Source organism: Mesoplodon mirus, assembly GCF_964341445.2.
Source record: "Mesoplodon mirus genome assembly, chromosome: 3".
Taxonomy (NCBI): Eukaryota; Metazoa; Chordata; class Mammalia; order Artiodactyla; family Ziphiidae; genus Mesoplodon; species Mesoplodon mirus.
Window position 1 is genome coordinate 111069990 of NC_138978.1, and position 15005 is coordinate 111084994.

Genomic DNA, 15005 nt, shown 5'->3' on the forward strand with positions numbered 1-15005 from the left:
TAGGCTGTAATTTTTCTTGGTTCTAATCTCTTTTGAGCAGCATCTGGCTTTACTCCTGAATTACAAGTAGCTGCAGCTTTGTGGTATTTTATATGCAGAGGTGTTTACAGAAGAGGGAAATATTGAATATGAACAAACTCCCTACCAAAGCATACTGTGTGTTTATGTCAATAGGTGTGCATGCTGAGTATGGGTTATGTAGCAACTATATATTTATTGCATTCAAGTTAAAAAATATATATTGCTCACTTTCCTAAAATTTTTCTCCTCAATTTTGTCCTGGCTATACTGTTCTATAAGTGTTAAAACATGAATTTATATTAGAATGTGAGATTCTGGGGGGTGAGAATAACTGTTGTACTTTAATATCAATACTAGATGGCACACGAAAACATTACGTCTCACAATGGTTCCTCAAGATCAATTTAAAAATAGAGCAACAGATGCACAAACTTTTGATCTTCAAGTAGTGATTTTTCTTCAGCTACTAAAACGAATCAGTATTGATACTGCTTACGGAATCCATAATATAATTGCTTCTATGTCTAGTGGGTTTAGAGCAGAGATATATTAGGGGAGTCAAAGTGTCAAAGGATGTGAAGGGGTGCCATCTCATTTAAATACGATGCAAATAAAAAAACAGTAGCTCCACTTGGGTTCATGGGAAGGTGGCAATGAATTACTCATAGATGCCCAAGTCAAATAATTTTTTTATATCAATAATCTAAATGAAAGAAAATTCTGGTTGTTCTATCTAGGACAGATAGTGGCAGAAGCTGAGGTCAGGAAGCTACATGCTTTGTGTCACAAATTAACAGGTCTGATTTTATTACCACTGTGTTACACTCGTGACAATAATCACTTTTTACTTTGCCTTATAAGCGTTTCTGACTTTCTCAAATGTTCCCAACAAGATAGTAAGCTCCTCGGTGGCACAGTCAGCTAGTTAATTCATCTTTTATCTGCACTATGAAAATGTGCCTATAGCAAGACACATGCTAAAGAAATATTGGCTGAAAACAAAAATTAATTGCAAATAGAAATATTTTTCTATTAGGGTGTCATGGGGAGTATAAGATTTATGCTTTTAAAAAGGTGAGGGGCTTCCCTGGTGGCGCAGTGGTTGGGAGTCCACCTGCCGATGCGGGGGGCGCGGGTTCGTGCCCTGGTCCGGGAGGATCCCGCGTGCCGTGGAGCGGCTGGGCCCGTGAGCCATGGCCACTGGGCCTGCACGTCTGGAGCCTGTGCACCGCGGCGGGAGAGGCCACAGCGGTGGGAGGCTGGTGTACCGCAAAAAAAAAAAAAAAAAAAAAAAAAAAAAAAAAAAAAGGTGAAAAGGCTGGGGAAGATTAAGCATAGTGGTTGGAATGATTTTTCAAGTTTGTAGGTCATCAGGCAAGAAGTGAAAGGAGCATCTTACTGACCAATGTAATGTTTGGTGTCATCCTCTTCTCCCCTTCTTACTAACTGGGTGGTCTTTTTTACTGCTGTGTTTGCCTCAGGCTGGTCCTTTCCCTTTCCTTTGGCAACCTTGGCAATTGGGGACTTTTTCTCCTTGGGAGATTTTGCTTTCCCTTTATCCGTTTCTACCTTAAATCTGTCTTCTATCACCTGGAAAGACAGAATACTTTTGATTAAACCATACACTGAGCAGGCAATGGCTTTTCTACTGTCAGGTAAATTAAACCTTTATTTCATTCAGTCACTCCTTTACTCCCTGATTCATTCTTCAAGCCAGGAGAGTGGAGATTCCAGGTTGAGCCTAAGCTGTGAGAAGGCACATCAAGCACAAAGACTAGAGGGGTGGATGCTAGGAGACTGTCACACACACACCTTTCTGGAAGGGAATTCATCTTAAAGGAGCACCCCTTGGCCTAATAAACAACCTCAGTTAGTGGCTGGCAGGGAGAGTGGTGGATTCTGAGTACATTGTGATGGCAGGTACTTAGGGTTTATCAAGTAGCCTAACCCTGGGGTCTCTATCTGGGTCTAACAAAGGTTTTCTTTTCAAACAATTGCCAAAACCTTTGTACATTATGCCATAATGTAATTACACTTTCCATTCATGTGTTATAAATACATATAGGTTGAGTTCATTGAAATGACGTGGTAGTATAGGACCATACAGAAGATCCAGAATATGCTTACGTTATTTATTTTTCCCATGTTCAACAAAATTGGGCACAAAAATAACTAAATTACTGTAGCAACATAGGGGGTTCTGTATTTTCCTGAGGTCGTGAAACCAAATTTGAAGGACTCAGTCCTAAGACGTTAGAGACGTTAGAGACAATAAGATATATTGCTTTGGCACCAAGCTAACAGAAGGTAGCACAGGAGGGGAGAAGAGCGTCTGCCTCTTCTACATGGCTTCTGGATGTTGATGGTTCCAGAGAACCCAGTTTTTGGTTTCTTTTTAATCTTTTTTTGCCACTCCGCGTGGCATGTGGGATCTCCGTTCCTCGACCAGGGATTGAACCCACGCCCCCTGCAGTACAAGTGTGGGGTCTTAACCACTGGACTGCCAGGGAAGTCCCAAACCCAGTTTAGCTGTAGCACCTGGAGGAAGCATCAGAGGTGCCCATGGACCCTCCGTGCATGCCTGGCACCTGTGGCTCCAGTGGTGGGGAAACTCGACCTCCCCACCACCTGCTCCTCAACAGAGGGAAAAAGCAGTGGAGGCTGCAGATGTCACTAATGGCCTCGGATAGAGGCAGCAAGGAAAGCACAAGGTAAAGTACAGAGGTATGAAAAGCCCCAGTGTTTCTCTCTGCACCAGATAAAAATTGGCCCATTAAAATAGGGTTGGCATATGCTAATGTATATATATGGAATCTAAAAAAAATGGTACTGATGAACCTAGTGGCAGGGCAGGAATAAAGTTGCAGACGTAGAGAATGGACTTGAGGACACAGCGGGGAAAGGGCAAGCTGGGATGAAGTGAGACAGTAGCATGGACATATATACATCTACCCAATGTAAAATGGATGGCTAGTGGAAGCTGTTGCATAGTGCAGGGGGTTCCACTTGATGTTCTGTGACCACCTAGAGGGGTGGAGTAGGGAGGGTGGGAGGGAGGTTCAAGAGGGAGGGGATATGGGGATATATGTATATGTGTATACATATAGCTGATTCACTTTGTTGTACAGCAGAAACTAACAAAACACTGTAAAGTAATTATACTCCAATAAAGATGTGGGAAAAAAATAGGGTTGAGCTCTATTCCCTTGAGCTCCTACTCTACTGGGGAAGAAAGAGAAAAAAGCACATGAACAGAGAAACAAAAGTATGACTGAAAATTTTCATGAATTTTATGAAGGATAAAATCCAATGTAGTAATAGACACACAATTCACCACTTGCTAGTAAGCTGGTGATGGAAGGCCTCTGAGGGAGTGACATTTGAGTGAAGACCTGAAGGATGAGGAGCATCCATGTGAGAAGCAGGGGAAAGGTGAAGTGTGTGCCAGAGGCCCTGAGTTATAAACGAGATGGGTATGCGCAAGGAACTGAAAGGAGGTGAGTATAGCAGGAGAATAGTGGGCAAGGGAGAGAGTGGCCAGGATGAGGCGGGGAAGGTAGGGCATGGGCCAGGTCTTCCAGGGCTTTGGTGGGGGCTGGTTCACAAGTTTATATTTTATTAAAAATGCATTGGAAAGACCATAAAGGGTTTAAATGGAGGGCTACTGTGATTTTGCAAGATAGGAAACCAGAAGACCAGTAAGGAAACTCTAGCAATAGTTCAGATAAGACCTAACAGTAACTCAGTTTAAAGTGTTGGTAGAGTGGAGAAATGTAGATGGATTTAAGATCTATTGTGGATGTTGAAATTACAGGGGTTGAAAGATTAGAGACAAGGAATGAAGGAGGAGGAAACAACAATAATGCTCTGGATTTAGTTTGAATAACAAGTTGGTTGATGGCACCACTCCCACTCACAGAGACAGAAGCATTGGGGTGAGAAATAATTTTTACTTAAGGTGGGCAGACTATTCAGAAAGATCTTGTTAAATCCGAGATGCTCCTGAGATGACAAGGAGACAATTGAATACACATGTTCTCCTCTCAGAAGAGGGATGTGGCTGGAGTTACAAATTCAGGTGTGGGTAACATAGAGACAGTAGTTAACTGCACGGGAAGAGATAAGACCCCCTGAGGAAAGAGGTCTCAAGAAATATGAGAATTGAACCTGGGATCATGCTGGAAACTCCAATACTTACCAACTGGGTATAGGAGGGGATGTGGGTAAAAGAGAGAAGTGACTTAGAAGGTAGGAAAAATTACAGAGTATGCAGCTAGAGAACCAAGGGACTGAAAAGTATGGGTAGTTATAGGCGACATTATGGGAGCAGTTATGGTGGAGTGTGGACGTAGTGAACACAGAGGCAGGAACAGTTGGGTGACCACTTGTGTGGACAACGGTTTCAAGAAGCTTCCTTGTGAGCACTATGCACAATAGCCAAGACATGGAAACAACCTAAATGTCCACAACAGATGAATGGATAAAGAAGATGTGGTGCATATATACAGTGGAATACTACTCAACCGTAAGAAAGAATGAAATAATGCCATTTGCAGTATGGACGGACCTAGAGATTATCATACTAAGTAATGTAAGTCAGAAAGAGAAAGACAAATACCATATGATATCACTTATATGTGGAATCTAAAGTATGGCGCAAATGAACCTATCTATGAAACAGAAACAGACTCATGGACATAGAGAACAGACTTGCTGTTGCCAAGGGGGATGGGGTGGGGGAGGGAGGGAGTGGGAGTCTGGGGTTAGCAGAGGTGAGCTATTATATAGAGAATGGATAAACAACAAGGTCCTACTGTATAGCACAGGGAACTAGAATCAATATCTTTTGATAAACCATATTGGAAAAGAATATTAAAAAATGCATGTATATATGTATAACTGAATCACTTTGCTGTATAGCAGAGATTAACACAACACTGTAAATGAACTATATTTCAACAAAAAAGTAAAAAACAAAACTAATGTAAATGCATTAAAAAAAAAGAAAAAGAGAACAGCCTTTAAAGAAAAAAAAAGATGTTTGCTTGTAAAGGGGAACTGGGGGATCTGAGATTGTTCACTGGATGAGTGGGCAGAAGGGGAGTATAACATCAAACTATGTACGTATGTAAGTAAATCAGGAGATATTGTGTTTGCAGGCTGATGGAATGATCCAGAAGAGAGGGAGACATTGAAAACATGGGGGAAACTAAAGTCCTTAAGAAGAAAAGATGGGATAAGATGAAGAGAATGTGTCAATAACTGGACTTTGATAGGAAGAAAGGCAATTTCTCAGTTTAATGAAAGGAGCAAAGAGGGGATGAGTGGCTGGGTGTAGATGCAAGAAGGAGAGAGGCCTTGATGGTGTTGGGGGAGTGTTTCAATGTTTTCAAGTGAAGGATGAGGCAAGGTTATCAACTCAAGATGGGCAGGTATGAGGTAGGAGGTTTGACTAGAGAAGATAATGTGAGTCATCTCAGAAAGTGGGAGAGCAAGCTTACTGAAGAAATATGGTAGAACTCTCTGCCAATGTGGAGAGTTTATTGGAAATTTTGAGATTGTTCACTGAAAATGAAACCAGAGCCCAAATCAGTGCCCCTGACTCCAATCAGCTCGGAGGTACTGGTAAGACTCATGCAATTAGGTGCTCTCCCAGCCACACCTTGGATCATGGTGAGTCCACTAAAGGGAAGAACACTGGTGCAGCTGTGAGGTGGACAGCTAGCCTCACCACAGAGAAGTCCCAACTTGGCCAAAAAAAATCTGCCAGAAACTTCTACAGCTATCATTTGAAATAAAATCGCAGGGTGATCTTTAGAACTGAAAAGAAGAAACTGTTTTAGATTAAATTATTCTAAAGTTCACCTTCATTCATTTCATTCAACTTTATACATGCATTCATATTCCGTCATTCCAAAAAACACTTCCTGACTTCAGTGGACATTTGTGTCCCAGTAAGGTAGTAAAAGGGCCCTCTGGCCCTGCAGGCTCTCCTAGGTGGGGTGTAGGACCTGTGCAGACACATAGCTCTCATTCCTTTGGAGTCTCTCTAGCAAAGATTGGGTTCTACAAGGTAAGAAACTTCCTGAGCCCTTTCTCCTGTAAGGTTTCTTAGGATCCTAGAGAAAGCGAGGCCGATCACAACCAAAATTTCAAAGTAAGTGGTAACTTAGCAGAGACTCAGCTATACAGTATGATACGTGCTTTCTAGACGTCATCATCTTTAATTTGTTCTCACAAAGCAACATGCCAAATGGGTAATTATTCCCATTGTATAAATTAAGACCCACAGTTTCCCTCACAAGCACACAGCTGTGGTAGAGACACAAGTTGGTGTGACTCCAAACCTCAAACTCATTTTATTTCCATGGTTCTCCTGTAGCCTCAGCCTTTGACGTCCTTGCAACCTTCTTCTCCATGCTTGTCTGCCCTCTCTCTACTCCATCTTTCCAAGGGCTGAATAATACTAGCTGAATGCTCTTCTGTTTCTCCGTGTGCTTCACTTCCCTCAGCTCCTCTTTCTGCTCAGTGCCCTCTTTCCCTCTCTTTCTTTTTGCCTTTGCATTCCTTTAGCAAGGTCAAACTTGGTACCCTGGAGACAAGCATCTTTTAAACTAATTTCCAGTAACACGGAAATTAGCAATATTGATCTCCCTCCTTTCACAAAAGCATTTAAAAAGTACTTCTAAATCCTGATTTACTTCTTTAGGTATGTTTTTAAATTCTAAAAATAATCATTATTGAAAAATTGGAAAAAAAACATAGAGAACTTACAAAAATCACAATTCCACCATCCAGAGAAGATGAGTGAAGAGGTTATTACAATGCATTCTTTCAAATTATGTTTAGGCGTCATTTTAATGTAATCATTATTGTTGTCTCTATATAACCTAGTGTTCTGCATTTTCCATTTAACAGTGGATGTATGTTTAACTGGTAGCACATCAAGAAGTATTGCTATGTAAAGTATTTCTCATAGCGACTATATATGCGATTTCCTGGTGTGCAGAGACACTAAATGGTAGAGAACAGAAGCAAATGGAAGCACCTGGGTCCTCCTGGGTGCCAGGGGCAGGCAGAGAAGTCCTTGGTAAATTTCTGAACATGTTCTTTGCCCTACCCAGTCCCCACTACTCCCCTGTGCCTGACTCTAGTGGTGGTCTCCCTACTCCTCTCCTGTATCCAGTCTGTATCTCCCAACCTCCACACCTGAGCTGAACCAGGACAGTCCCTTTGTTCCTCTGCTTCTGAACAATCGTTGACTACTTGGCCCCTTAGAATTCTACTCTGGTCAAAAGGTCCATCCTTTTCTACTAAGCCCCAGTTGCAGGAAAATCACCTCCTATCTCCTTCTCTTTCCCTCTCTTCTCTCACATTCTGAATAAGCCCCTCCCCTCTATGGGTTTACGTCTTGGGATTTGAGGGCAGGAGCGGGGAGAAGTGAACCAGGTTTGCTGAGCCCCCTCTTAAATCATAAGCTAAAATTTGTTCAACACCAACCTCTTTTGCTTTTCTTGCTTTTGGGTAGCATAACATGCATGTTCCCATTTAGGGTCATCTACTTATAACTGAAAGAACTCAGAGGAAACTCTTGCCAATTCAAGATAAAAATTTAGGAGGTGTGTATCTAACAGGCTCCTCTTTCTACCGTGTTTGGGGAACACATGCTCCCCAGCATATGAAGGGAGAGTCAAGTTCATAACAGAGTACATTTTCTTTAAAATGCACTGTGTACCAAAAGCATCAGGATGTCTCCTCCTCCTGTGGGAAGGCTTTGGGTAGGCATGGAGATTTTTTACCAGTTAAGCTACATAGCAGATGTGGGGCTTTTGTCTTAGCAACAAACAAAAATGTTTTAGGGTTTCACACACTCACTTGAGTATCACGTGACACCTACCTAGAATCTTGTTATTCTCACCTCTTAAAGGGAAAAATACAAAATTATCCCTCTCTGGAATTGGGCAACCTAGTTATTTGATGCTTCAAAAATATTTTAGACTTTATTTTATTTCTAAATTACTTCTTAATACCAAAATTCAGATACCTCGATGGGTATTCATTCTGTTGTTCTTCACAGTGAAAGAGAAGTAAATGGTAAAAGTCAGTGGAACCGGTGGTAAATATCTATACTTCCTCTTACTTTTATAGATAATAGCACATCTACATATTTGTTTATAACTTTGTGTTTCATATGTGTTCTATCATAAGATTCCCACAATAATATTATTAAGGATATAGATAAGAAAAGATGTCACGGCAGTTAAATGACTAAGTCACTCCACTATTATGTGACTTATGAGAAACAGGGTCTATCTTCTGAGTGCTACTCAGTTCTCTTTCAAGATATCACTCTATCTCATAAATAATCTATTGGTCACAGATGATGAGAGGACAATAGATGGACTGAAAGAAATGTATGGTGTCAAGTAGGTTTGAGAGACAATAGATGAAACAATATTAAAGAGATTTGTTTTCATGAAACTCCTCCATCTTTAATAAGCTAATATAAAGTTAATTTGAACAGGGGATCATTTGTTATCTTTTTTAATGGAGAACTGGGTTTAAATGGTTCCAGAACCTATTTTGGAAAGAAAAGGTTGTAGGAACATTTGGGGGCGCAATTAATCCATTTCTATAAATGTATGTTAAGGAAATTATCCAAAATATGAAGAATTGTATATGGTAAGGTTGTTCATCACAACACTGTTTATTATGAAACAACACAGAAATAATGGAAATGTTCAACAATAAAGGAATTTTAAGGAAAGTATGGTAGTCAATAGAACGTCACCTAGCCAATAATAACAATAGATGTAGATGCTGTGATAATGAGAAAAAAATATGGTATATTTTAATTGAAAAAAACTGGATTAAAATTTCTTTTTACAATGATTACAGCTATGTAAAGAAACAAATCCACAGAAACAAAGGAAATATACCAAAATGTTAACATTAGTTATAATAGGGTTATGGCATTATGAACATTTTGTTTTTCCTTTTCTATATTTTCTATTTCTTTCCCCTCCCTGCTTACCTGCCAAATAGAAAATATAATGTATGGGACTGAGTTAGGAGTTTGCTTTTCTAGAGAGTGGCTGAGGTGTAGAAAACGTAAGCAAACGAATATACTGGGTTCACTTGACCAAATGATGCAATCTAAAGATTGCACAAAGTCCTGGGGTGCCACACTGCCATCTTCAGGGTGCAATTCTTCATCCACAGACTCAGAACATGGCCCTGTCTGTGTGTGGTGGTGGTGAGGGGGTGGGTCTGATGTCTACCTGATGTCTGTCTCCTGCATGATCCTACGCGATTTAGAGGTTTTAGCGCTGGATCAGCCAATGCTATCCAACTTCAACATCCAGAAGGGCAGAGAGAAGGGCTAAGGATGTTTGAAATAATCCCAGGAAGTTTCTTTCTAAGAGATTCCTCCAGAGACCAGCTCATTTCTGGGCAGGGGGGGTGGGACTGGATAAGAAGTCAGGATTCCCTTGGGAATTGGTGGTTGGTTAGCTCAGTGCCCTTTGTCTTTGGTGGACTTTGTTCCTTTCTCTGACCAGTCCCCCCTGCTTAACCTCAGGATGTTTTATGCAACATGGAATTACATGATATAATTAGCAAGTTGGTAGATCCCACTGAGCAAAGCCATTTGCTCTTTCAAAGAAGCATCCCTGGGAAGTTCTCTACTGATTGTGAGCCAAGAGTGATGTTTTGCGTAATTATTGAGACACACTCAGAAGGGGTATGTACAGTGGTTAAGAACGTAATCTTAGAGTCTGACAGTTCTGGATTTAAGTCCTGAGTAGCTATTTAGCCTTGGGAAAGTTACTTAGCTTTTCACACCCTCAGTTTCCCCATCTGCAAATCGAGAATAATCCTCTGTAACTCATAAAGTCATTTAAAGCATTAAATGTTAAAACATATGTAAAGAGCTTAGTATAGTGGGAAGCAGTCAATAATGGTAGCTAATTACTATTATTAGCTGCTGTAACTGTAGCTATTTGTATTTCAAAATACTGCTCTATTTTAAATGTGTGTGTTTCTTTACATTTTTCCTGAAGTCTGTAAAAAGGTTTCATTAATTAATAGCATCCCAATTAGGAAAGCTCTGCTCTACTTTACAGATAAGCCAGCCAGGGAATCATTTATAATTTACCCTGAATTGTTGAATTTTGTAGCTCTTCAGATCCAACAGTTTTGTTGGTAGTATCCTCATTTCGATAATCTAGCCTCAAAGAATTCCATCCAGTTAGTGAGGCAAGTTATTCCTTTCCTGAAACCACACGGGTCCCTCTAAACTGAGTTTCTGCTCTTCCTCTGTTTGATTTCTTAGAATAGTTTCTGAAGATTTTAACCACAACTGAATCAAAACTAACCAGGCTGTAATTTCCTGGTATGTCCCTATGGCCTTTCTTTTAAAACAAAACACACATACAAAATGGCATTACATTGGCTGGTTTCCAGTGTTTCGGGGTTTTAACTGGAGTAAGCTGGAAAACGTCTGTGAAATTTACCCTAATTTCTTTTTGTCAGTCCTTTGGAGCAGGCTCTGGGTTGTTTGGGCTTCATCATGATATCTGATCAAATTTAGGTGCTTTTAATTTGAGATGTTTTAAGAAAAGTTTACCAATACCATCTGTCCATATTCTTTACTGCCTGTCTTCCATCTATTCAATTCTAGGACATTGAAAAATAAGGCAACTTGTACTAAGTAGATAAGCCAGAAAGAGAAAGAACTGTTCTGCTTTTATATAAAAGATATGCTAAAAATATCCAAGAAAATATGGACTGGTTATTTGAATTCACAAATTAAAAGCACAGTTAGAATATATTTGGATCTTTTCCTAAAACCTATCCAAATGTTCTGAACTCAACTCAGAGGCACAGACTAGATTTAGTTTGGCTGATTATTTAAATGGGTTAATTTTGCTTGTATTATAGCCATTTTTAATTTTTTGATGATTAAATGTTTTCTTTTAGCTGAATTCTCAATATATTTTAAATATTTTGATTCACAATGAAGTGTTTTGGTTTTAAAAAATGTTTATAATTAATATATAATATAAAAGTTGGAGTTAAAAAGAAGTAAAAATGTGAAAAATACTGTAATATTCAGATAATGACTAAATTAAAACATGGTCAGAATAGAAACCAAGCAATTTATTTTAAAATTATAATGAACCTTATGAAAATATATATACCCAATACGTTGTTTCTCTAAATGTTTGTTAAGTTAATGAATTAACAATAAATTGATAATGATATAACTAAAAATGCAGAATAAATGTTGAGATAATTATGTGCGCAAGGAAAACTTATTTCTAAACAAAACACTCTTATTCAGATTTTAAGATATAATAATATCTAATTCGGGATTAATTATATGAAAGAATCATATTCAGAAGTTCTGAAATGCTGAAATACATTTCTAGAAATAAAGTGTATTTTCTTCATTATATGTATATTTGGAAGTAATCAACAAGATGTTTCTGAATATATAAAAGTTTTGAAATATATTCAACTTATTACAATTAGAGGCAGGGATTTGCCTCTCAGAAATTTATATGCTAAAGGCTTCTAAACTGTACTTCTAAGAAATATCTTCCTTGTGTTATTTTTTATAATATTAATTATCCAGCAAAGTTTCTTCATGAACAAAGCAAATGCAATGTTAAGCATAGCCCGGACTAAAGTGTTATAAATTATTAAAATTAGTGGAATCTAAAATAATGATATTTTCACTGTATCTGGCTATTGTAACTATATTATTAAGAAAAGTTTTGATGGTTAAAACAGAATCAAGGGGCTTCCCTGGTGGCGCAGTGGTTGAGAATCTGCCTGCCAATGCAGGGGACACGGGTTCGAGCCCGGGAAGATCCCACATGCCGTGGAGCAACTGGGCCTGTGAGCCACAACTACTGAGCCTGCACGTCTGGAGCCTGTGCTCCGCAACAAGAGAGGCCGCGATAGTGAGAGGCCCGCGCACCGTGATGAAGAGTGGCCCCCGCTTGCCGCAACTAGAGAAAGCCCTCGCACAGAAATGAAGACCCAACACACCCAAAAATAAGTAAATTAATTAATTAATTTGAAAAGCAAGTTAAAAAAAAAAAACAGAATCAAATATGTAGTATACATTACATCTTTTTTTCCATTGGGTTAAAAGGACAGGGACGTACTCATATTAGTAGTTTTTGTCCTCACCGTCTCCCTAGTATTTTCTGTAATTACCGCTATGGATATTTTTCGAGCATTCAATGTTAAAAATTCAATTCCAAAAATTCAACATAGAAGATACAAAACACTCTGGGTTGTACAGATGTCAACATATAACTAGTATTTGAGAGAAAGCAACCACATATATCTCATGTTGATGTTAAAAAGCCGAAGAGATAGTCACTCCCATTGCAGGAATCTCAGAATCTCACCGGGGGTTCAGAAAGAGGAAGAAATTGGGTAAAGTCCTCTTTCCTTTTTTTTCCATTTTCTAAACCACAGCGTGGTGTCAGTTTTACATACTTTATACTTATTTTGCTTTCTGCTAAACTCCCTGGCTGACAAGCATTAACCTCCGTTGTTCCAAATGACCTGCTGGGCAGTGTTGTTGAAATGAACATAGATTATATCATCCCTCCAACAACTCCCTTAGCCTTGCCTTTACCTAGAATATTTTTCTGGAGAGTTCTCCCTTCCAATCAGTTTTCATCAATTATTTAGTACTGACTCGTGTGGTTGCAACTCAGAGATTTGGGGCTGGTGTTTTGGGAAACCAATCTAATGAAGACATTAAATTGGATTATGTAATTGCTGGCTCTTAATTGCTCAAAGCGTCCTCTTATGCATCTATTACCTTTTTATTTTTATAAATCTAAAATTCAACTCCCAATTCCTTAAGACTCTTGAATTTTCAACAAATAAAGATTATTTCCGTATCTTCAGAATCTCATAACTGTCTTATTATATTGTTCACATTTCAAAAAAAAATGCTGAGCAAAATAACAGTGCAGAAATATCTTTATACTGTTAGTTTTAAAAATGTTCCCTCCATTGCCAGGATATTCCATTTATTGTTACTTAAAATTTGTTAACTGAAATCTAAAACCTACTCCTATTACAAACAATTACTGAGACTTAAAACAGGTGGCAAACAAGGAAATTGACACTTAATGTGTTATGTATATTTGTAGGTGCTGTGGGAAAGCACAAAGCAAACAGAAGGTGCAAGAATTTTTGCAGGACTTAACAGTCTACTTTTTGTAATTCAGATTCCCATGTGACACTGGAATTTTAAAAAGACAAGAAAAGATCTTTCTCTACTAGTTTCAAATTTTCCAATTTTTCTTCTGCCAAGTCTTAACATCCCTGAGTATTTTTTAAGGTACGAATTCTCCTGTACACGTTGGAAAGAGCTTTATATAGATGGAAAACTATACCATCAACTGTTTTCAAATAAGTAGAATTTTTCTGGGGACAATATACACCACCCTAGTAAAATGCTAAATGCACAATCTCTTTGAAAAACATAAAGCCCTATATTACAAATTTAAGGTGGCATTATTATTTTTTTCTACAGTTACCCTGTCAAGAGTTCAAATAGGGAAGCCAGATTTGGGGGGGTCTTACAAAGGGGAAGTAGGTATTATTAGAACATGTTCACTTTTCTCTTTCTTCTTCCATGACTTGGTTTTGCCTCTCCCACTTAGAGGTATAAAGAAACAATTTACTTATACACCCATTTCATATATACACATGCACACATACACATTACACATGTACATACAGAAGCATTTGGCTTTCCAAAAGTATTTCAGCATGATTTGGAAAATAAGAAAAACATCCCTCATTTTGACTAAGGTTAAATAGCAAATGGATTTGAAACTGGCATCACTTTGCTAAAACTATTTTAAAATATTTTTTCAGATGAAAAATACAAATCTTTGGAAAACACACAGATTGATTTCCCTAGGCAAATTAAATGAAAAGTCTACACATGAAGAAATAAGCAGGTACATAATACAGGAGTAGAAGTAATGGAGCGCTGCTGAAATATTTAGATTACTAGGAAGATGCAGATGTAGCCCATTATTTTAATAGGTCCTCCTATTGAATATCATGTAAAATATTTAAAATAGTTAGACCCTGACTTTGTGGGGTTTTCTCACCTTTTTATATTTACTTCTCCTGACTCTGTGTCTCTCCTTTGGTTCCCTAATTTGTTCCTAACATATAAATAGACTACCATAAAAACAACTTCAGCCACATGCCCTGGGATACTGTCACATTTCTGCATAGGAGAACTTATTTTTAATGGGTTTGTCTTTGAGAAAATGTAATTCCTCCAACAGCGCTTTGGACAGGCTTTTCCCTAAAAAGTTGAGGCAACAGTTAAATGTGCTATGTAACACTTCGTGGCAGGCTTACGGAGAGAGGAAGTGCCCCAGAGAACCTGGCTGCAGTTCACTCACTCCTTGCCGTCTTTAGAAAACCCACCATCGCCCTCCCAGTACCTTCTTCTCGTTTTCCCGTCGCTGTTGGTCCTTCAATTTAACCTGGAGAAGCTGAAATTTCAAGAGTTTCCCTATCAGTGGTAAGGTGAATTTCTCTCCGCTGTCCATAATTGCTTTTGCTGCCGTTAAAACCTATGAAGAAACACAATTATTAGGAAAGTGGCATTTTATAGCCTTTGGCACGTCTGTCAGTGATGAAAAGATGAAATGGTATTTTGAGTTTTGTAATATTTGTCTTGCCGCAAAGGTGCCTCATTGCGGGCCAAAAAAGTTGGGGAAAAATGCCCCAATGCCATAAAGAGAGGCATTTACCCTCTACTCTAAGTAGATTGGGTTGTCTGAAAGTGAACTTTTTCCAATAAGTGCTTCTCATGATGGTGCTAGACTCAGACTCCCAAACATGGGTGGAGGAGAGACAGGTGGAGCTCTGTGTTAGGATGACCGGTAGGTCAGTTTCATGCTACACAAAGTCTGTTGTTT

The 15005-nt window shown here is 38.8% G+C and overlaps 1 protein-coding gene across 1 annotated transcript in view; it reads right to left on the reverse strand.

Moving 5' to 3' along the window:
* The window catches only part of SPAG17 (sperm associated antigen 17), a gene marked incomplete at its 5' end in the record, with an annotated part of 221964 nt that overhangs the window by 176087 nt on the left and 30872 nt on the right, over positions 1-15005 (reverse strand). Inside the window, 2 exons of the mRNA XM_082615114.1 lie at positions 1425-1611; positions 14526-14657. Of these exons, the coding sequence (XP_082471240.1) occupies positions 1425-1611; positions 14526-14657 (319 nt within the window). The remainder of the gene's footprint in view (positions 1-1424; positions 1612-14525; positions 14658-15005) is intronic.